Genomic DNA, 22,769 nt, shown 5'->3' on the forward strand with positions numbered 1-22,769 from the left:
CACATTTATATAAATAGCTTTGAGCAGAATGCTTCTTAACTTTGACTTCAACTCCATTTAACATCAATGTTTTGAGGAGAAGACATTAATGTGAGAGCAACATTTCCTAAAACTCAGATGTCTTATTTGCCTAGTTTTTCTACAAGCCTATCCTGCAGATTAATCTTTTCTAAAACTATTCTTTAAAGCCAAATGAAACCCTCAGGAATTCAATACCTTATGTTTCAGTGGAGAAAAAGTGGCTTTGCAACCCAGAAAAATGTGTTAATGTGGGGATAGAAATCTTTATCCTTCCACTGATACTAGGTCCAATCAACAGAATGGATTAGGTCCTAAATAATCTGACATTAGTATTAAAATAAATATTTAAAAACATGTGTATCCATTACTGGTACATTATGTTTGGAGCTTTATTTCTTGGTATTAAGACATATCCTGACCCCAAAACGTTCAGTAGAAGTGATGATGACATTATGTGAAGTTGGGTAGGGAATACAGATTATGACTCACATCACTTTTCCAATTAGTAGCAGAGGAAAGATTTGTTGGCCATGTAAGAACTGATTAGTGAAAAGAGGGTAACACGTGACATATTTTGCTCCCCTGACTTTGAATGTGACTGATTGCAGTGTTAAAAGACGTTTGCCATGATGGACCAGAGTGTCAATGTTCAGCTTTCATGACTAAACAATGCTGTAAAGAGAACAAAAGGCACATCCAAGTATCCAAAAAGCATAAACTAGCTCTATTATCAACAAACTGGAAATGGCATTACAATAGCTATTTATATGGTTAATTTATTTTCTGAAAATGATTTTACATATTTCAAAACATATCTCATTTCCCATTCGACTGCAGAGGTTTTTCCAGCACCTAATTATTACCAGGTAACTCGTTTTTTTTAACATATTTTATTTTGAGCACCTGCCATTTGTTTTCATTTTGACACGCCCTATGAGGTACAGAGATACATAGCACATTGATCCTGCTCTTACGGAGCTTACAATCCACATGAAGAATCATTACAGGTTAAATGATGGCGTGTTAAGAAAATAAGATTGAGGAGGGTACAGCTCAGTGGTAGAGTGTGTGTTTAGCATACATGAGGTTCTGGGTTCAATCTCCAGTACCTCCATCAAAAAATAAAGTAAACCTAATTACTCCCCACCAATAAAAACCAAAAAGAAAAAAGAAACGGACACCAAAAACACTAAGCCACCACATATTGCTTAAGTGTCAAATAAGTAGAATGGACTGTACACATGACCTCAAGTTGGGGCCAGCAGGGGCTCACTGTTGGTTGGAGCTGAAGCTTTATGAGGAAATGAGTATTAAGCTGGTTCATGGAAGATGGAGAGGAGCAGGGGTGCTGGTGGGCTGGGGGAGCCTGATTTGTAGCCTCTGTGATTTCCATAAATAGTCCCACCATGACTGATTGAAAGCTACCAACCTGAGCTCATTAACCATGAAGGAGGAGAGAGATGTTCACAGGTGGCTCCTCTGAGCCAGTGCAAGCTGACTCTAACACCACAGAAGGGACAGACAAGTGATGAAGATTCATTCAGTTCAACAAGTTTTGAAGAAAGAAAGGATGGTATGGTTTGGGGTCTTCCTAAGAAGTAAAAATAGCACTTTGCCTTATCTCTCCCCCCCCCCCCCCATCAATCCCAAAGTCAAGCACAGTCCTAATTATAAATCGAATACCTTTGAAAACTACATAAGGATCTTTCCTATTAAAAGGTGGTGACGCTGACTGAGCTCCAGCAATGCCTTTGAGGTGCTTTTCCCAGGGGAGGTGGTCGTAGTCTTGCCCTGATCTATTTATCCTTTCATTCTCAGCATCTCCTATGAGCAGGACAGATATTTCCAAGACCACGGGCCCAGAAAAGAAGTGCAGGCTGTGTTCCTAAAACACATCAAAGTTACACATGAGCGCGGAATTAGACTGGATTTAAAACTTGGTAGAACTTGGTTGATTTGCTCTCTTGGTTGTCCGTTTGAAGTGTTTAGTGGCGACCCCGAGTCCTGATCTCATTGCTCAAGAAATGTTAAAATGCCTCTGGAGAATCTGACTTTAATTCACCATGACTGCTAAAACAGAGGCTTTGGAAACTAAAAGAGTAGCAGATCTCTTGTGTGAGATCAGAGACGGTAGGGGAATATTCTGCAGCAGCTGCTATGGAAATATACACAGATCCAAAAGAGTAAAATAACATAACAAATATTCCTAGCAGTCTTCCAAGTGCAAACGCATGGCTGAGGGAGTGAAAAGGCAGTTCATTCATTCAGCTCTAAAAGGATTAGAACAGACCTCATTTTCCTTGCTTTAAACTTTGCCTCCTTTTTCTTTTTAATTTTCTCCACCCCAGCCCTTTTTTTTTTTTTTTTGCTACCTCTGCCATCTATAACCTTGATGAACAGACAACCCCTGAGTTTACAAAAACAGCTCTTAAAAGAACTATTCTGATAGTTGCTGAGATGAGGTTGTTCCAGTGCTCTCCAGCAAGAGTCATGAACACCCAGAGTAATCTCCAAGCATTTGCTCCAAGGCAAATTTTGCAGCAGTTAGAGATAAAGAAAATTGTAACCCAGACTAGACTACAAGGTCACATACTCCTCTCAATCTACAAGATGCCAATACCGCTTCATCTTGGAGAGTTTCTGAGTCTTCAGAGCCAGATTTGCATCAGCTGAATAAAGCCTTTAACTTCTATTTGAATCACTCAAACTATTTCTTTTCCCCTCCAAATATTTATTGAGCATCTCCGCTGGCCAAGCCCTAGTCTTGATGCTTTGGTACAAGAGTGAACAGTCCAAGGAGAAGACCCCTTCCAGCTTACCCACAACACCATGGGCTGATTTTGGATGGGACAGCAGGTTTACACAGGGGAGTCAAAAGGAAAGGCTGAAGGCAAATTTCTAGAATGCTAGACCCACTGTCCATCCCCTGAATATTTATGTCTGTAATTCTCTCTGATGCCCCATTTTCATTCCAAATTGGAATAATGACCTTTTACCAAACACTGCACTTTCCAGAAAGGACCTCCAAAGTACCAGATTCTTAATGGTATGAGGTAGGAGATTAAAAACAGAAATCTTAACTTATGTGACAAAAGGAAGGGGGAGGTCATGAACTTAAGATGCAAAGACTGATTTCTCTGAGAGTAAATATAAAGCACCCAGCTGATAATGTTTTGTAAGAATTACTAGGGCAATCAAGGACTACTACCAGGATAGTCTTTTGTTGTCTAGAATTGCTGGCTCACAGTGACTTTTAAAAGTGGACTTTTAGTTGGTTTTACTGCTTTTAGATTCTCTCCAGAGAACACACCTTCCTCTTGCCTGCACCCCGGGGTGACCACTCTCGTACCCCTGCCCCCTCTCAGTCCACCACTGCTCTTCCTTCAAATGTTTTCTTAGGTTCATCTCATCTGTAACATCTTTTTGACCAGCCCTTATCAAGCTGACTCCTAGTATCTGTTTTTTCTGAGACCTTCTACAGCTATTATACTCTGTCCATCTTCATTAGCCCTTATTTAAATACAAACTTAAATGTGTTAATTACTCCTTCCTGTGCATCCTGTATCTTCCTCAAAAACAGAGTGAGGACAGGACCGGGTCCAGCATCCATCACCTACTGAATGACCTAACAGGTGCACAGCTCTTCATCAGTTGGTAGTGGAAGAGGCTGGGGACGGCTATGGGCAAACTGGTACCCCCCAAAGCTCCCGCTCCTCTCAGGGAGGGAAAGTGCATCAATGTCCCAGCCTGGCCCGAGCTGTGCTCCCTGAAAAGACACAGCTCTATGTGCCCAGCAGTGTCTAGTGACCCAATGCAGGTGAAGGAAAGAGGGAGTCAGGCCACTGAGCATGACCTGGTAGCAACACTTAAGGAAAAAGGGGCAGAAAATGCTTCTGAGTACAAGGTAGCGACTTATGCCTGGCTCAGAGGAAGAAAAGAAAGTAAAAGCTTGGTGCGATTTTGGAGCCCAAGCAGTGCTGCCCCAAGAACCCACGTAACAGAATTTGTCTCCCAAGAGGCAAGGACGCTGCTCGACTTTGCCAAGGTCCGTGTGCCATCTCCAGACGAGGGTAGAGGCATCCCAAGGAAGCGATCTGATGGGGAAAATACAGCAGCATCGGGAAGGGACAGCGGGGCCTAGTAAATGGCATGGTGCCTGGCAGGGGTGGCTGAGCCCATAGGTGTCACCTACTAACAGTAAAACACCCTAACATTTGCTGAAAACATGCTTTGTTCCAAACGCTAGGCTAACATACATTACGTACGTTATTTACTATTCACAATCCTTTGAGGTAGTTTGAGGTCTCGGATGCGATGCGACAGAACAAGGAAAGTAACAGACTGGATTTGTTCAAGAACACATCCCCCGACCGCCTGCCACAGCCCCAGGAAACATGAGACACTTGTGGGGTGAGATCTCCAGGGGCTAAATATCAGGTGAGTTTATGGGTTACTTTATTTAAATCAAACCCCACTGGATTTCACTGGTTGGAGAAACCTCAGAAAATGTGACAGTAATAAAATAATCATACTGGGTTAAGGAGAAGGAAGATAATCACAAATCACAAACATAGTCCTAGCTCAAATATTCAGAGAGCTGGAGCTATGCTGGGCTACTGTCCCCAGGGCAGATTCGTAACTAGGAAGAAACCTATTAGCCCTGAAGGCTGGCAGACTGCTGTTCTGGCAAGATCGGAAAGAAGACAGACGAGCCTTGGGGGTGTGCATGTGAGGTTGGGGGAAGCCTCTCACCCTCCCCGCTCCCTCCCCACCACTCCTGGGGGGGGGCTAACTAGCTGGTGCTTATTACTAGGCTCCTTAGCTACAGGTAGACTAGTGGTTCTCAATCTAGGCTGAACATTGGAACAACCTGAGGGCTTTAAAAATGGCCCTATTCACCTTCTCAGGGATTACCATTGGGGAATTGGAATTTTTCTAAACTCTTCCAGGTGATTCTACTGTGCAGCTGCCAAGGTACCAAGGTTGAAAAGCCATGGGCTAGAGCAAGCCCTGATGAAACAAAGTTAACTGCACCTCACATTTACTGAGCAACTACTATCCCAGGCCCTGTGCTGGGTGCTTACGTGGATCCTTTCTAATCCTTAAATTCAACTTGCTGGTAGGTGTGCCTTTCCCATGTTGAGAAGTGAGTAAACTAAGCATTCAGGCTAAGTCAAGGTCAAAGAGTCTATCACCTCTGCCCGCCCCCAGCCTAATCCTTTCCTGCTGTAACTGTTGCCTCTCGTGGAAGGACAGTACCAGCATTTCAAGCACTGATGAGAGGTAGAAAGAGATGGCAGATGCTCTTCTCAAACACTTCACGAGAGATCAGGACAGGCTCTCTGACACATTTTCTGCCAATATCCCATCACCGTCCTTGAACCTGTCTCCTTTCTCAGCTGTGCTGCCATTGCCTCTGGAAAGGTTTGCCTCTGAAATTGTTAGTGCTTCATCTGTCTTATTCTGATGATTCCTTGTTGAGTAGCAATTTCTTTTTTTAAATGAAGGTACTGGGGATTGAACCCAGGACCTCATGCATGCTAAGCACACGCTCTACCACTGAGCTGTACCCTCCCCACCTTGAATAGCAGTTCTTAAATGAAACTACTTTGAAAGCGTAATATAGAGTGGGAGATGTTATTTGAAAGGCCAATTTTTCTAGCTCCTAAATATTTAAAATGTGGTCTTCAGACCACCTGCACCAACATCCTGAGGGAGCTTGTCAGAAATGCAGTCTCAAGCCCTCCCCCAGACCTGCTTCAGAACCCGCAGAATCTTACACAATCCCCAGGTGACACATTTATGCATCAAAATTGGAAGCAGTGGGTCCTGAGCAGTACTGGCATCACTTCTGTCTCATTTTGTTGCTTTTGGAACATCTGTGTTATCCTTTTCCTAAGAATTTCTCTCATACACACACTTTTTCTTTTTTTCTTTTTTTAAGGGCATGGATGCAATTCTCCCTGCCCTTCTTAAAGTACATGAAGCCAAGATGAGCAGAGAACTGGGATCTTGTTCCTAAGTAAGTCTTTTGTCAGGTTTCCTTATGTGGCCCCAGGTGCCCTGGCACAGCTGCTGATATTCAGTTACGTTCTGCACCAGCAGTTCTAGTGTTTGGAAAGTGAAATTCATTTTTCTCTCTCTGGCTTATGAAAAGCTTGGGGCCAAGGAGGTGAAGAAAGGGGAGCTTGGAGGAAATCAGCATTGGAAGTATCGGGTGTAGCTGCAAGGTCAAACCATTTTCATTGTAGGTTCTGGCGTTTTATTTTGGCCTTGGCAATCTACCCCTTCAAATGGCGATGGGAGAATTTCTTTAATAAGGCCACAAACAAAGGTTTGTAGTTCTGAAGGGCTCAATGTTTGACTCACAAGTCCTTATATTGAGTTACACCCTAAAGAGGGGTCGTGTTCTGCTCTATTTGGAAAGATTACTCGAAAATATTCACTGACGTCCTTCCTCTCAAGCATGATCTTCAGATGCTTGTAATATTAATTGTTCCACTTAATAAGGGAACCGCAGCTCCACCTAAGCTTGCACGAATGTATGATTTTCATTTAGTCAAGTAATAAAGTGAATCACTTTCTTGTATCTCCTCTTTAATAAACCCATTCTGCTCCTTGTTTTAGCATTGAGAATAAAGGCCTACTTTTGCTACTGAACAGATTCAGAAGCAAACCTACTCAAAGAGAGGAATGAATTTGCACATATTGGGAAACTCTCTGGAGTTTAAGGCTGTGGGTGACTGAAACTAACTGTATTATTCCTGTAAAGTTGCAGAATTATGCTATATAATATTTGCATTTGTGAATTAATTATGAGCCTAAGTCATGGGTTAGAAATATAATTAAACTGATTAGTGTCATAGGATAAAAATGAAAAGCAAGGCCTGTGACAGCTTCCCACTCCCCAACCCCCCAATCCCCAGAAAGGCTCTTAAAGAAACATTTAAAACACAAGCTTTTGTTCCCTCAATCTATGGTGCTCAGGTCAGGTGGATCCTGCGGCGTGGCTGAAATATTTCAAACAGGCACTCACAAATGTGTCATTTGACCTGCTGTTCTTCCAAAGAGGTAGGCAAAATGTGTTTCTTGCTGAGATAACTTGAAATCAAATAAACATAATCTCTTTAATTCTTTCTAAATAGTTCCATATTTTAAGTCTAAACACAATAGCACACAAAGCTTCTGGCTTTTAAAAAGTTTTTTTTAAATGTGTGTTGTTAGATATTTTTTTCTTCCAGTTTGTGTTAGTTTGATTTTAAGAGTCTTATTTACCTTTCAAACCTAGTGAATCTATTTCCCTTGGTTGGGAGACACACAGAAGACAGTAATGTTGTTCCTTGGTTAAATGGATGTGGGTGCTTTCAGAAGAGTGCTATCTTTAAGCAAAGGCAGACGTCCTCATTTATGTTAACCATCACTTGACAGACCAGAGAAAAGTCTAAACCAAGTCCTGCAACCAATTGAATGATATTTCCTTATGTAAAATTGGTTCTGGTCCATTGTTTTTATTTATCTGCAATAATGGTAATCACTCAAGTTTGTAATAACACTGTCATGGCTGAAGGGAGTTTGTTTTAGGTATATCTATTATCGGCTTCCTCTCCTTTCTTTAAACAGAATCTCCAAGGACCAAGTCTGAATGTGGCTTGGATTTAAAGAGAAAAGAAAAAACAAAAGCTTCTCTAAAACCTCACTGGGTAGGATGTTATTTTAGATTGTTTTACGATTTTTAATAATTCTTGTTTGTTTGCCCTTGGCATAGAGCGTTGGATAAAACAGAATTTGCCATATTCATAGAGAATTACAAGGCTTGGAGGTGTCATAAATGTTCTATTAATTCCCTTCGCTGTTCTGAGGCAAGCCGATCTAACCCTTTGCCCAAACAAGGAATATGTAGCTACTAGGGCTCTCGCAGTGGATAAATTTAGCTGTTTGGAAGCGTTTGCTTGCTTCACCAACACTAGAGGGCGCTCTAGTGCCGTAAGATTCAGAATGTTTTCTTTAGGAAAGTGGCAAGGCAGACGGACGAAAAGCCTAGAAAAAAAATCTTCGCATCTAATTTCCCAAGTGTCTCTTTAAAGTGTCTTGGTAAGGACAGATTAGGGTCATAGATTTGATTAAAGTGGAACTGACAACTACATTCAATATAATGCGTACTATTTTGGGTGGGTTCATTTTTTGTATTTGAATTAGCGCCAATGCTAAGACGTATTTCCCTCTCCATCTAGACGCTGTATTTTCAGGCAATAACTTTTTCCGTTTCTAGAAGTAACCATCACTATGGCCCCAGTGCCCCGGTGTAGAGTGGTGTGACTTGGGAAGAATTCACTCTTTGAGGGTCTGCTGCCCTCCCCCAGTCTCCGAGGCCCAGTAGCCCAGTGTGCCAGGCTTCCTTTTCCCCTGGAGAGACCCCAAAAGGTGTCTAACTACCTGTGTGGGACTTGGTGCCCCCATCTTCTTATGAACTTCAGATCTGTAGCAGACAGCATTCCAGCCCACCCCGCCCCTTTCAGCTGGGAAGTGGTGGTAAATGCTCTTTAGTTCAAGGTTTCTCTTGTGCAGTGGAGCCACAAAGAGGTAGCTTAGAAGTTTTCAGGCCCTCCTCCCACTTGTAATAATTGTTCCCGAGCAAGGCTTGCTACCCGAAATGCACAGAAGCAAGGCAGCGCTAGCTTTTGAGAAAAAAGAGGATTGTAAGGTCGACTGACATAGAGACAGGCAGCAAGATTCTCAACCCTGTCTCCTCAATCCAAGGCCCAGGGTGAAATTTAAGGAGTTAGAGGAATTTCAAACTTGGAAGCTGACTGGGTAGTCTTGAATCAGTCTCCACAAGCTACTTGGGCTGCTGAAAACCAGCTTTTCCTTATTGAAAGACTTCTTGCTTCATAAAGAGCTCCGGTGGCAACATTTCTCTTCTTTGAGTTCTGAAGACTAAAGTCTTGGTTCTGTGGTCATTCTGGACGCATGGGTTCCCATCTGATGCATGTTTCATAACCTCCACCCAAGCCCTTCCAAAACCACTCCAAATAAAAGCAGAATTAAGTAAGAAGGCAGTGCCCTTGTGCTGCCAGCACAGCTTTAAGCCAAGTTCTGCCATGAGCAGCCTCTCCAGTTTCCAGGCAGAGTGCCATCCACAGGGACACCTGGGAGCCATATAACTGAGGGGTGGCTCTGGAACAGTCAGTCCTTCAGATTCCCATTCCAGAAACCCAAGGGAGCCAGCCCCTGTGGGCTCTTAAGTCTCCAGGGCCAAATGAGCACCCTCTGTCCTACTGCTGACCCCAAGAACCCATCAGGACCAGGAGCCCCTCAAACACCAGGGCTGCAGCACCTCGTTGGCTTCTGAGAACACCCAGGAGGGTGGTTTGTGTGACAGCAAAGCCCCCAAGCTGGCCCTGCCTTTCCTCTTGCTCTTGAAGTTCCTTCAGCCTCATGCTCGTGTGGCGCGCACTCTTTGGGCCAGAAAAACAAACACAGACCCAGCAGTGTGATGCTGTGTATGGAAGAGCACAGGCCCCAAATCCCTCAGCTTGTCAGTTGTGTGATCAAGGTTTCCTCAAACTTTCTGGGCCTCAGTTCCCTTCTCTGTAACAGAGAGGTCACATGGGAACCAGGCTGAGTGTGGCATACCGCTGCCAAAAGCGGAACTCAGTCCTGTGAACTCAGAATTCTTCACTCCACAGACGGTTACTCAATCCCATTTTTCAAACCTGCCTTCAACAAGGAAGAAGAGTATTACTCCTTCTTGGGTTTACGTTATTTACCAAACAAGCTGTAATTTCCAAAGCAACAAAGTTTTGACAGGCTTGAAAAACGAATTCTGAGATCAGTGCAAAAATGTTTTCTTACCACAATACTGTCTTTTCACCATTGAATATATGTTGGCTTTTTAAAAGTCATTGCAATGATTTAACATGGGAGAAATTAGAGACAGAAAAATAAAAAAAAAAAAAGAAAAACAAATGAGCCACTCATAGTCCACTTGGGGAGAGAACTACACACCCTGAAGTTGTAAAGAGAGATTGTTATGTAGAATTTATTGTGCATAATTATTACACTTTTTATTGTGCATAAAAATTATAGTTTATGAGGATGAATACAATTTGATAACTGCATACCAAAACACAAATGCACTTATATTTGGGAGTATCTCCACTTAAAGCATTTTTCCTATTCAATATAGAAGCAGGAATGTGAAATATTGTGTAAATATTGGACTTAATATTGCACGAAAGCCCTGTTCCAATTCTGCTGTCAACTAGCTGTGTGGCTCAGGTGAGATGCTTAACCTCCCTGATGTCTGCTTCCTTATCTGTAAAACAAAGGGTTATAGCTTTAGATCATGGACCTGTGACCAAGCCAATCATCAGGTTCACGGGGGAAGCTTTGAAAACGTGCAGATACCCAAGATCTACCAGGAACTACTAATTAAAATCTCCACAGGTGGGCCCAGGAATTCATATTTTTTAAAAGCTCTGCCAAATGTTCCCGATGATCAGCCACGTTTAAGAAACACCAGAAATGGACACATTGTAACTGACTATACTTCAGTTTAAAAAAATTTTTTTAAATGACCAAAAAAACACCACCTTAGAAAATGGGCCACTCTTGGTCCTTCCTTAACACACCTGTTTTCTCACCTCGATTAAAGAATTCTCTCAAAGTCCCCCCGTCTCTTCCATCACCTTCCCACTCCATGGAGAGGGATATCATGATGTGCTCCTCTGCATCTGTGGCCACAGACAGACATCTCTGCTCCTTCTGCGTCCTTAGGTCCCTCCTCCACTGGGAGCCCCTCATTCTTCCCACTACTTGGATTCCTGCCTCCACAGCTCACTAATCCCCACAGCTCATGAATCCTCACTTGTAGGATGAACCCAGTACCCCCACCACCCCTACATCCACATACTCAGGCTCTGGGGCCAAAACTAGCTCAAGACAAGGGTGCTTCCAACACTAACTCAAGGACTTAGTGTGAAAGCAAGGGGTCCCGACAACACAGCTGCCCACCATGGTTAATGTGTGGGCCCTGAGATGAAATCCGTGGGTCTGAACCGCTCCATCTAACTCTCCATAGCTCCCTTTCCTCACCAGTAAAATGGGAATAAAAATGGTTTCTGGTCCACAGGGTTGCTGGAATGTAAACTGAGACCACATGTAATGGCTGACTTTTTCGAGTGCTTACAGTGCAGCTGGCAGTGTTCTAAGCGTTGTTTGTGTGTTGACACGTGTCACTGCTGGAGGCAGGTCTCAGACCCAGGTGGGAAGGCTCAGAATCCATGGTCTCAGCCACGGCTCTACAGCTTATGTAACATGCTTGCTGAAGTGCCTGGCATACAGAAGGGGTTCAATATTAATTTTAAAAAATCTGCCCAGACAACTCCAGGACTGGCCTTTGTGACATCTGGACTCGTGGACGTTGGTTTGTCCTATAGCACAAGAGCTGAGGATTTAAGACTCAGAAGTAGCCAAACTACTAGACAGGTCAGAGAGATTTCCAGAGATGAGTCACCAGATTCTCAAAGGTTTTCAGGCAGGTGGAGCTCCAGGCTCACTTGTTAGCAACACTTGAGACTAAGGACTGATGGAGGATGCTGGGGGCCGGGGGTGGGGGTGGAATAGAGGGAACAAGGAAGGGGCTACTGACCCAAAGAGACCTCTCTTTGGTATCCGGGTGGAAGAATCTCTGCTGGCCCAAACTTGGCACTTCTGCCTTCAAGGGATCGTGTGAACTTGAACAGTGAGCCGATCAGCAGAGGCCACCGTGTAGACTGAGCCCAGAATGTTGTCACTGTGTGAGCCCCAAGACTCTCCTGTGACCCGGGTAGGGTGTAGAGGAGCCCCAATAATGACCAGGTGAATTTCCTGACAACCAATGGAGGGAGACTCCAAATAGACTAAAATAAAGTCAATCTGCCCTTATGGTGTGAATTTAAATTCCTCTCTGCTCCATATGGGTTATCTTCTCCATATGATGTCAGCCCTGTCAGGGTCTCCCCAGTCTGCACCCCAGGCCCACAGGCCTGTTTGCTGAGTGCGCCACATGCCTTCTTCAACTCCAGGTGTGCACCCCCTTCCCCACCATGCACTCTTTCCCCCAGCAGCTCTCATATGGCGAACTCTAAACTCCTGCTCTTAGCTTCTTTGAGGCCACCTTTGAGATCCCACGGCAGCCCGCATGTCCTCAGTCGTAGCCCTCATTACACAGCGTTGAAACTGCCAGACTACTTACTGTGTCCCCCACGATGAGGCCTGTAAGGTCTGGGGGGCCAGAAATAATGCCTGCCATACTTATAACTGTTTACCAATGCACAAAGCCTGACACACAGTAGATACAAACTTGGTATTTTGAAGTGATACTAATATAACAACAAACATTTGTTGAATGCTTACTCTGTGCCAGGCTGGCTGCTAAACATTTAACCTAGATTATTTTATTTATATCTCACAACCTCCCAATTTTATAAATGGGAAAAATTAGGTAAAAGAAGTTAGGGAACTTGCCTAGCTCGTAAATGATGGAGATAGGATTTGAACTCAGGCAGTGTGACTCCACAGCCCATGGACTTAACCACTGCCCTACAGTCCTGAAAGGTGCGTGGCTCCTGGAAGGCTAGGTACCACCATCTTCCTGGGCTCTAGCAAGACTACTGCTCTGCCAGGAGGCCTATCCCACAGTTCATGGCTGTGTCCCACAATCCGTGTGTGCTGTCTATTCACTCCACCTTCCCCACCTGCTGCCCTTGCAACCTTCCTCTGTTTCTCATATGTTTTATACGCTACTGTCATGTCTAGGACCTTGCCTTCTAAGGTGAAGACTCTAGAACTTACTAAACCCCATCTTCCTCCTTGTGCATAGGGGAGAAAGGTCTCGTTTGTCTCTCAGGTAGTCCATTTGAATCTTAATCATAACACTTGATGAATGGCCCCTCAGCTAATTCCACTGATTTACAGGCAGCCCACACTCATGATTGAACCAAATGATGCACTTAAAGTGGTGCATTCCCATAGGCAAGCACAGCCCTTTTTCTGGGTTTGCAGTGGGAAACCCCCACTAGGAATGGCATTAACTGCCCAGTCTGCCCTGCTTCTTCTCCTGACCCCTGATCAGAGTCTCATGTGTTCAGGCATTCTTCATTTTGGCTTATCTTTGGCTTCACCTGGGACTTGCAGTTAACGTCCTTCCAGGATAAGGACTCAACTGTCAGCGTTCTCGCCTTTTCCATCTGGGAGAGACAAGGAGTAGGGACAGTGTACCTCATGTAACAGGATGTAATGCCAGCCCCAGAAGCCATGGTGAATGCAGGGCTCAGACCCCCAGAAGGGCCCCCTCTCCTACTCAAAGAGAAAAGTCGGTTTCCCACTGGGCTCTGTCACTTGAGAATTAAGGGCTTCTCCCTCACTCCTAAGGCCCAGGCAGAAGAAAGATGACCCATCTTATCTTACTCAGGAAGACAAACCTAACACTCTCCTGATGGGTTGTGAGACACTCAGTTGTCCTTTGACTCTCAACATTTTGAGACAATATTTACCTTCTTCTAAACCCCAGTTAGTGTGTGGCTCTTTTCTAAAGAAGGAGAAAAGAGTCAGTATCAGCAAATCATGAAAATAGAGTCTGACACCTATTTTACTTTTCTTTCTCCCAACTTCCAAGATTAGATCATCCCAGGCAAACTGACACTTCTGGCGACAACGTTCCCAACCTTGTGATTAGTCCGCTGAAAGACTCATCACAGAATTTCAGGTCAGGCAGAAGTAAAGAACAGGATGACGGCCTGACTGGCCACGGGGGCCTGGGGTTACTGATCTTCAAGGAGCACCACCCAGAGACCACTGCATAGTCTACAGTAGGTAGACTTTAACTGTATATGGAACCACTACTTGTATCCACACATACAAAAATATTGAGTTCATCTCATCAAGTATGTTAAACTCATCAAGATGCTATACATCTGTCCTTTGATAGTTTTTTCTTCTGATGTTTAAAGCATCAGTGAAGGAAACCCGAGAGAGAAGAATGTATATGAGACTGGGAGTCAGGTACTAGGTCATTAACTGTTCCCGTGATTCAGAACTTGTAAATCCTGAAACCTGGAAGGTCTTTTATTTTACTAACTAAATGCCTCTGATGACTGTGGGCTTGCTAGTTTGGGCAAACTAACATGCTGTGCACAAGAGGGGGAAGGACTTCGAGTCTGCACAGGCGATTTTGAGAGGTAGGGGAATGAGGAGGAGAGTGAGCTGGAAGCTGCTGGCTGAACACTTCTCTCCATTCTACTAGAACTCAAGCTTGTTTGGCATGAGTGGGTTTCTATGGAAACTGGAGAAAGGCCTGAGTTTGGACTGAGGCAGCATGACTCAAGAGCTTGAGGCAGAGTGGAACATAGAGAGATTTCCCACCCCAGGCATATCAGGAAGAGGTTTGAGTTGGGGGTTTTAGCCAAGTTAGACTAAGTCTCTTGGGAGCAAGGAGCTTTCCAGATCACATCCAGGCTGCAAATGGATGGTCTGTTTCTCTCACATAGTCTCATTTCTAGTGAATTAACTTTGAAATGATCTAGAAAAGTATGAGTTTTACTTGTCCTATTTTAAAATCATATCCTGGAGTTTTTCTTCTAAAATTTTAGATAAGGATAGCAGATACTTATTGTGCCTCACAGTGAGCCAGGCTCATTGTATTATCTTATTTATTCTTCAGACCAGACTTAACAAGGACAGCACTACTATTAGTCTCATTTTTCAGGTGAGCAATCTGAGGGCCAGAGAAGTTAAGAAACTTGTTCAAGTTCACAAAGATGGTTAGTAGAGCCAGGATTTAACACAAGCTGCTTCCTGAACTATTATGAGAATGCTTAATACAAGTTCCATAATTACTTTCTAAACTACCCTGTATAGTTATATGCCTCTTACATTTCATTTGTCATTTAATTTATCTCAAAGCTGATGTAGGAGAGACTCTCCTTAGGGTGGTGGTTTAGATATAATCTTTTCTGAAAACAGTTGGCAAAGTTAGATATTCCCTGTACAACCTTTCTACTGTTAATCATCAAATACTTTTGAGTGCTTATTATGTTCTAAGCACTATGACAGGCACTGGGATAAATCCACAGTTCCAGTATTCAATATTCATTTTCAATCTGATTGATACTTTTAAATATTATCTTCTTTACTGAAGTAAAAAAGTCATTATTTGAATTAGAACAAAAAGATTCTGAATATAGCTCAAACCATAAAACACTCTAGTTGAATTATTCAGGCATAAGCTCACCAGATTTTGAAACAGTAGTACCATAGTATTTGTTATAAGACTCTTCTGTGTTGGGACCAGACATTTCTTTTCCTAAATGCATACTGTGTTAATGGTTTGAATTTTTCGGCCAACCTGCCGCAAATGTGTTTTCTTTGCTCAGGCAGAAAAAAATAATATTTGACCCATATATTTATTTTTGTATCAGGGGTCTTATTGGAGGACGCATTAAAGATGGCTGTAAATTCTTTCCTACTCCCTTTGATATTTGGAGTCTAATTCTCCTCCCCTTGAATCTGGGCTGGCTTTAGTAACTTGTCAGCCAATGGAATACAGCAGAAGGAAAATTCTCGGCTTTCTGAAGCCAAGTCATTAAAATAACAACAACAACAATAAAACAAACAAAAACCCTGCAGCTTCCACCCTTGCTTCTTATAAATCTCTGGTAACCTGAGCAGGTAATAAGTTCCAGTACCCTGAGACTGCAACATGTGACGACTCAGATCAAAGGTTTCAGCCATGCCCAGCATCCCAGCCATTCGCACCAAAGTATCATACATAAATGGACCTTACAGACCATCTGCCAGCTGAATGACTTCAGTCAATGCCAAATGAAGCAGAAGAATCTTCTAGCTGAGCCCTGTCCACATTTCTGACCCCAAAATTGTGAGATATAGTGAATGGCTGTTGTTATATGCCACTAAATTTTGGAGTAGTTTTAAACATGAAAACAGATAATTGGGACAAATATTATCAAAATACTTTATGAATTTCTCTAATATGGGTAAAATTCTATTTGCAAATTGAAATAGAATGGTTAAATCAGAGAATTTTTTAAATGTAAGTCATTAAGAGGTACAATCTTCTAGTTGCAAAATAGATGAGTCAAGGGTATGAAATGTACAATGTGAGGAATATAGTCCATAACTATGTAACATCTTCATATTGTGACATATTATTACCAGACTTATCTTGGAGATCAGTTTGAAATGTATAGAAATATTGAATCCCTATGCTGTATAACAGGAAATAACATAATGTTGTAGGCCAGTTATACTTCAGAAACAAACTCATAGGAAAAAAAGATCAGATTTGTGGTTACCAGATGTGGGGGAGGAATTGGAAGAAGGCAGTCAAAAGGTACTACAAACTTCCAGTTATAAGATAAATAAGTACCAGGGATGTAATGTACAACATGATAAATATAATTAACACTGTATGCTATATATGAAAGCTGTTAGAGTAAATCTGAGTTCTCATCACAAGAATAAATTTTTTTCTATTTCTTTAATTTTGTAGCTATATGAGATAACGGATGTTCACTAAACTTATTCTGATTATCACTTCATGATGTATGTAAATCAGATCATCTTACTGTACACCTTAAACTTATCCAGTGCTATCAGTTATATCTCAATGAAACTGGAAGGAAAACAAATACATAACATGTAATTCAAACAGGAAACAACTAATTCAGGGCAAATATTTCTATGGCTCCTGCTATGTTTCAGGCTCCTCACATATATTATAATCTCTAATTCAAAAAAGCTATGGTCTTGACTTCTTCTTCATTCTCATTCATTCCCTTACAAATATTTTCCTATTTTTTTATCAGAATAATACAATGCACATGGAGAAATATATTAGTTCATTGGGGAAGGTACAGCTCAGTAGTAGAGAACATGCTTGGCATGCATAAGGTCCTAGGTTCAATCCCCAGTACCTCCACTGAAAAACAAATAAATAAACCTAATTACCCCCCGCCCACAAAAAAACAAACAAACTAAATATATTAGTACAGAACAACTATAATGAAAGCCGTATCTCCCATCCGGCTTCTCCCCTCCCCTAGTCTCCCTTCTCCAAAGCAACTACTTTAAACTTTTTCTGATTTGGGTTCTTTTCATAATTACCTTCCTAAATAATAGGTCTCTAGAACGATCTATTGATTTATCACTGGATAGCCCCAGACACAATGAGGATTTGGCTCATTGCTACCATCCTCACCTCCACTTCTAACTTTGATAGTTGTTAGTTTACCTTTTCTAATTATTTACTTTTATGCCTTTGAACAATATTTCTTTTTTATGTGATACCCTAGAGTTTTGTTGAAAAAATTTGGCTTGTTAAAACCTTGAAGAATATTGACAGACTATGTCAGAATACTGACACCAGATTATGAAACCAAGTATTTATTTTTGCCAAAGATCTGGAGCACAATTCACAAAATTTATTTTAAGAAGTAAATTGGTTTCAGAAGAGAACTTAGTACTCTATTATATTAGATCAGTGGAAGGGATTTTGAAAGAAAATTTACTTTCATGCTGAAATGTATTTTCCTTAAGCTTAAAATACCTCCATATAATCACTTATATTACAGGGAACTAAAAAGACGCAGAAATACTCATGAGCTATCACATGCCAATTCAGGGTAATATTCTTGTTAGCATTCATTACAAAACTATCCATTAGATAACCATTCCAGAATCTTTCTTCCTTCCTCTCTATTTTTTCAATTGAGATACATCATATAGATAGAAGAGTGCCTAATACATTTATAAATAGTTTCAAGAATAATTATAAAGGCAATACCCATGTAACCACTGCCCAAGTCAAGAACAGAAACACTGACAGCCCATAAAGCCCACATGTACCGCTTCCCATCACAGCCCCCACTCGCCCTACAGGTAACTACTGCTGTCCCAGTAGTTAAAGAAAATCGATGATTTTCGATTTTCTTTACAGTTTAAAACTCTGTGAATATATCGCTAAACAATTTAGCTTACTTTTACTATCTTTCCACTTTAAATAACTAGAATCATTCTGTATGTATTATTTAATAACTTGCTCTTTTTGCTCAGTATTTTTTGTGGGAGTCACCCATATCATCCCATGGTAGCTAGCTGTAGTTTGTACATTCTCTTTGTTATGCAGTATTTCACTGTATGGATATTCCAGGATTTATTTCTCTATTCCAATGTTGATGGGTATCTGCTGATGGGGGTTGTTCCGATTTGGGGGCTCTTATGAACAATACTGCCATGAACATTTTGTGTCTGTCTCCTGGCTTCTCTAGGTACAAACCTGGAGTAGAATTTCTGGGTTGCAGGCTCTGCATAGCTTCGCCTTTACTAGAAAAATGTTTGTTTTCCAAAGTGATTATTAAATAAACACTTGCATGTTTAAGCCACAGTAGCAAGATCTTGTCACTAGGAGCAAAATGCAATCCCTAAGGGATACAGCAGTGATCTACCATTGTTCATTTATTCATTCATTACATAAATATTGGTTAAATACTATTTTGTGCCAGGCACCATTTTAAGCATGGGTACACAGTGGAATAAGACAGAAAAAGTCTGCCAGGTTTGAAATGTTGTTTAGATATACAAATGGAGAACTCACAGGACAGTTGTTACTAAAAAAAAAAAAAAAAAGCTGAAGCTTAAAGGAGAGGTTGGTGGTATGTAGTCTTCAGATTTATCAGCCTATAGTTATTATTTAAAGTTTCAATAAAGGGGGTGGGAAGGGATAAATTGGGAGTTCGTGATTTGCAGATACTAACTACTATTTGTAAAATAGATAAATAAGTTTGTACTGTTATAGCATAGGGAACTGTACTGATTATCTTGTAGTAACATATAATGGAAAGAATATGAAAATGAATATACACATATATATATATATGTATAGCTGAATCACTATGCTATACATCTGAAACTAATACAACATTGTAAAGCAACTGTACTTCAATTTAAAAAAAAATTCATAGCTCCTTCTGATGCCTGTACCTAATTTTGTATCTGCAGTTTTGTATTCTGCTTACACAATTCTCCAATTTGTATAAACTCAAGTCCCATAAATCTAGACGTGGCCTTCTTCATCGTCCTTCTCTCTGTGACACCCTGACCACATGTCCTTCACTGATATCATTTCTTCCTTAGCTTCCTGTGATACATCCCTCACACCCACTGTTCTCTCCCCTTCTCCTGCCATTCCCTAAATGAAGATATTGGCTGACATTTGACCTCAACCTTGTTCTTGCTACATTATGCCTCTGTGAGCTCACTCATTCATTTCATCCTTACATGACAACTCCCAAATTCAAACTTCCAGTGCTGATCTCTACCTCTCAAACATGGGCAAATAATTACCCTCTTTTGAAAGTAATTTGCCATGGTAAAAATTCATCTTTTTATAAAGCTCATGAGCAGAAGATGAAATGGATAAAAAGAGAAAAGCATATGCCTGGTTCCATCAGTATTATTCATTGGCATGCTTTCAGAAAAGAAATAGAAGGCAGCCTGTCTTAGTAACCTATTGCTGAGTAACAAATCACCCCAAATTTAGGGGACTAAAATAACAACAGTTATTATCTCACAGTTTTTGAAGGACAGGAATCTGGATGAGTCTTAGCTAGGTCCTCTGTGTCAGGGTCTCTCCCAGGTTGCAATCAAGGTCTTGGTGGAAGTTAGAGCCATCATCTCAAGGCCCACACCGGGAAGGATCTGCCCCCCGTAGTCCCCCATGCGGTACTAGTGGGATTCAGTTCCTCGCAGGTTGTCGGACTGAGGGCCTCAGCTCCTGGCTGGCTGTTTGGCTGGAGGTGACCTCAGTTCCATGCTATGTGGGCGTCTCCATAAAGCAGCTCACAACACATGGTAGGCGGCTTCCTCAGAGCGAGCAAGTGAGAGGGCAAGAGAGGTAGTGCCTACCAGGGGGAGGGCAATAAGATTAAAGTCAGTCTTTAAGAGCTCAATCTCCAAAGTGACATCCGTCACTTTTGCCCTATTTTATTGATAGACGTGAGTCATTAGATCCTGCCCACACACAAGCGGAGAGGATTGCACAAGGGACTGAATACTGAGCCAGGGATGATTGGGAGCCATTTTAGAGGTTGCCTACCTGCCCTTCGGGAACTCACAACATAGCGCAGACAGCAGGACGTAGTACATGAGAAAGACTAAGGTACGCGGCACGGTGACTGCCACATCTACACAGGTGTTTGTTAGTCACTCTGCACCTGAGCCGCTGTGCGCCTGTCAGGTTGCTTGAAACACGTTTACATTGTCACTGGTCTTCAGTGTATTTTGAGACGCATTCCAGGGAGAGTGCCCTTCTCCCCTCTTACCTCAGAATAATTGTTATAATAATGTAAAACGTAAGCTTAAAATCTTACCAAGAGCCGTGCTATTGGGCAGTCCCAGAGTCCCCGTTCTTCCCTGCGTTGCAGCTAACTGGGAAGTGCAGTGTCTCCGTTTCATTCTTGCTGTGTGGTCAAAGCTCCACCGAAATACCCCTCTTCATTAAAGTGGGGGACAACTTTATCACGGTATGAATTATATACAGAAACTCAAGTTTCTCAATTTGTCTCTCGAGTTTTCCTCATGCTACAAGAGAAAAAAATAGACCAACTAGCTTATTTTCATCTCTCTGAAAATAACTCAGAGAATTAACAATTAGCACACGGGCTTATAACTACTCGTAGTAAAGACTGAAGTGCGTCCTGGCTGCTTCAGCACCCACCGTGCGCTCACGTCCCCTCAGGCTCGCGGTCTGAGGCCCGCGTGCAGTTCCACCCCACACCGCAGGGGACGGTCGCGGCCCTTCCTCGCGCCCGCTTTGCGATCCCGCTCCCGTCTCTGTCAGACCCGACCAAGTCGCGGGGAAGCGGGTAGGGAAACCATAGAGACGGCGGGCCGGTGTCCAGGCTTGCATTCTTAAGAGAAGGCTGTCCCTTGTGCTGCGTCAGGGAAAGCACGTTAAGGTTCTGGAAACCCCGGCGCACCGCCACCAGAAGGCTGCCCGGACCTGGCTCCGGCGAGGCTGGACGCTTCCTCCCCCCCGCACCGGCGCAGACAGGCGTGGCCCCGCCCTCCCGGGCCCGACCCGGAAGCCTCCGCGGCCGCCTCGCGCCGCGCTCGCTTCTCGGCCCGGGATTCCGTGCCGCCCCGAGTCGTGGGGCCCGCCGCGTCCTCCTTCCTCTGCCCCCTCTGGCCCATGGGTCTCCATGGCGACGGCGGGGGCCCGGCCCGGAGGCAGGCAGCCCGAGTCGGGCCGCGGCGCTCCGGGGGCCTTCGCGGCGGCGTCGCCGTGTTCGCCGCTGTGGCCGCGGTGTTCACCCTCACGCTGCCCCCCTCGGTGCCGGGGGGCGACTCGGGTAAAGTACTTTCAGGTCGTCCTTTCTGCCCCGTCTGGTCCGCACTGTCTTCTCTAGGTCTGGTCAGTCGGCCCCCTCCATCCGCCCGCCGGCATGGTTTTTGCAGGCAGGGTTTGCAGTCACAGCCAACTTCTGTTTCCATCCCTGTAATTTTCCTTTAATTCTGGTCTCTTTAGCGCACAGGCTTTCGAGGCGGATCTGGTTGGTTTCACCTGTTGGGACATACCCACCTCTCCACTTCTCCAGATCATTTTTCTGAATTTGAGTTTTTGCTTTCCCTTCCTTTTTAGTCCACAGATGTAGCTTACTGAGTCCTTAAAGTCGTGTTCCAGCCAAAGGGATAACAGGAGTGGTGAACAAGGGTGGAGAGGGTTGTAATGCGGGCAGAGACAATACACAGACTGCTGAATAAACAACTACATGTTAAGTGGTGATAAGTTAGTGGAGGCAGAGGAAAATGTGATGGACAGTGGGGTAGGGAATGGCTCCATCGGAATGGCTAGTCGGGAAAGGCTTCTGAGGAAATGGTATTTTAGTTGAAACCCGAATTTCGAAAAGGAGACAGCCTTGCAGATTATTTTTCGGAGAACGCTTGAAAGAGTGGAAGCCGGTTGCGGCTTTAAACAAGCTGCTTCTGTTAAAAAGGAAAGCGTGACTCGGGGACCTTTTAAATCACATGAATAATCGTTATGTATTTGGGATGAGAGACAAGATTCAGGTTTTATTTTAGGATTTGTTTTGCTGCCAGATTTAGTGACCACCCAATAATGCCTACTAACTGATTTTGTCAGAATGGTGCTGTAACTTTGGGTAGTGAATCTGTAGACTGAAAAACACCGAGTGCACTAGTTACTGCATAACAAGATATCCCCAAATTTAGTGGCTTAAAACAACGAACATTTATTATCTCATGTTTTCTGTGGATCAGAGATCCTGATGCAGTGTAAGTGGGTGCCTTTAACTCATGACAAGGTTGCTGTCATGGTGTGAGCTGGGGCTTCAGTCCTCTCAAGGTTCAGCTTGGCAGGGATTAGCATCTAAGCCCCATCCACTTCTTGGCCAAATGGGTTTCCCTGTAAGCTGACTTCTGTCAAGAGAAAGAGATGGCACCCCTGCCTGACAACTCTGTCACTTTGTAACCTCATCTTGGAAATGACACACCACTGCCCTGTTTTATTCTTGGGAGTTAGTTTGTCCAGGCCACACTCAAGGGGAGAGGATTACACAGTGAGAATAGTAGGAGTTGGGATATGTTGAGGGCCATTTTCAAGGCTGCCTACCACATTGAGGATCCTTGATGTTCCTTTTACAGGTCATTACCTTTATTCTTTCAGGTCCTAT

The 22,769-nt window shown here is 43.1% G+C and overlaps 1 protein-coding gene and 1 long non-coding RNA gene across 4 annotated transcripts in view; one reads left to right on the top strand and one right to left on the bottom strand.

Moving 5' to 3' along the window:
• LOC105091449 (uncharacterized) overlaps window positions 1-21,097 on the bottom strand; it is a 203,106-nt gene extending 182,009 nt beyond the window's left edge. Inside the window, exons 1-2 of the long non-coding RNA XR_010380976.1 lie at window positions 20,795-21,097; window positions 20,448-20,658 (exon numbers count right to left, since the gene is read on the bottom strand). This is a non-coding gene — a long non-coding RNA (uncharacterized LOC105091449). The remainder of the gene's footprint in view (window positions 1-20,447; window positions 20,659-20,794) is intronic.
• Window positions 21,098-21,163: 66 nt separating this feature from the next.
• The window catches only part of TMEM260 (transmembrane protein 260), a 58,211-nt gene continuing 56,605 nt past the window's right edge, over window positions 21,164-22,769 (top strand). For all 3 annotated transcript variants that reach the window (XM_010982962.3, XM_031453770.2, XM_031453771.2), the window contains exon 1: window positions 21,164-21,428. In XM_010982962.3, coding sequence (XP_010981264.2) covers window positions 21,269-21,428 — 160 coding nt within the window. In that variant the 5' untranslated portion in view covers window positions 21,164-21,268. The remainder of the gene's footprint in view (window positions 21,429-22,769) is intronic.

This window comes from Camelus dromedarius, chromosome 5, assembly GCF_036321535.1.
Source record: "Camelus dromedarius isolate mCamDro1 chromosome 5, mCamDro1.pat, whole genome shotgun sequence".
Classification (NCBI taxonomy): Eukaryota; Metazoa; Chordata; class Mammalia; order Artiodactyla; family Camelidae; genus Camelus; species Camelus dromedarius.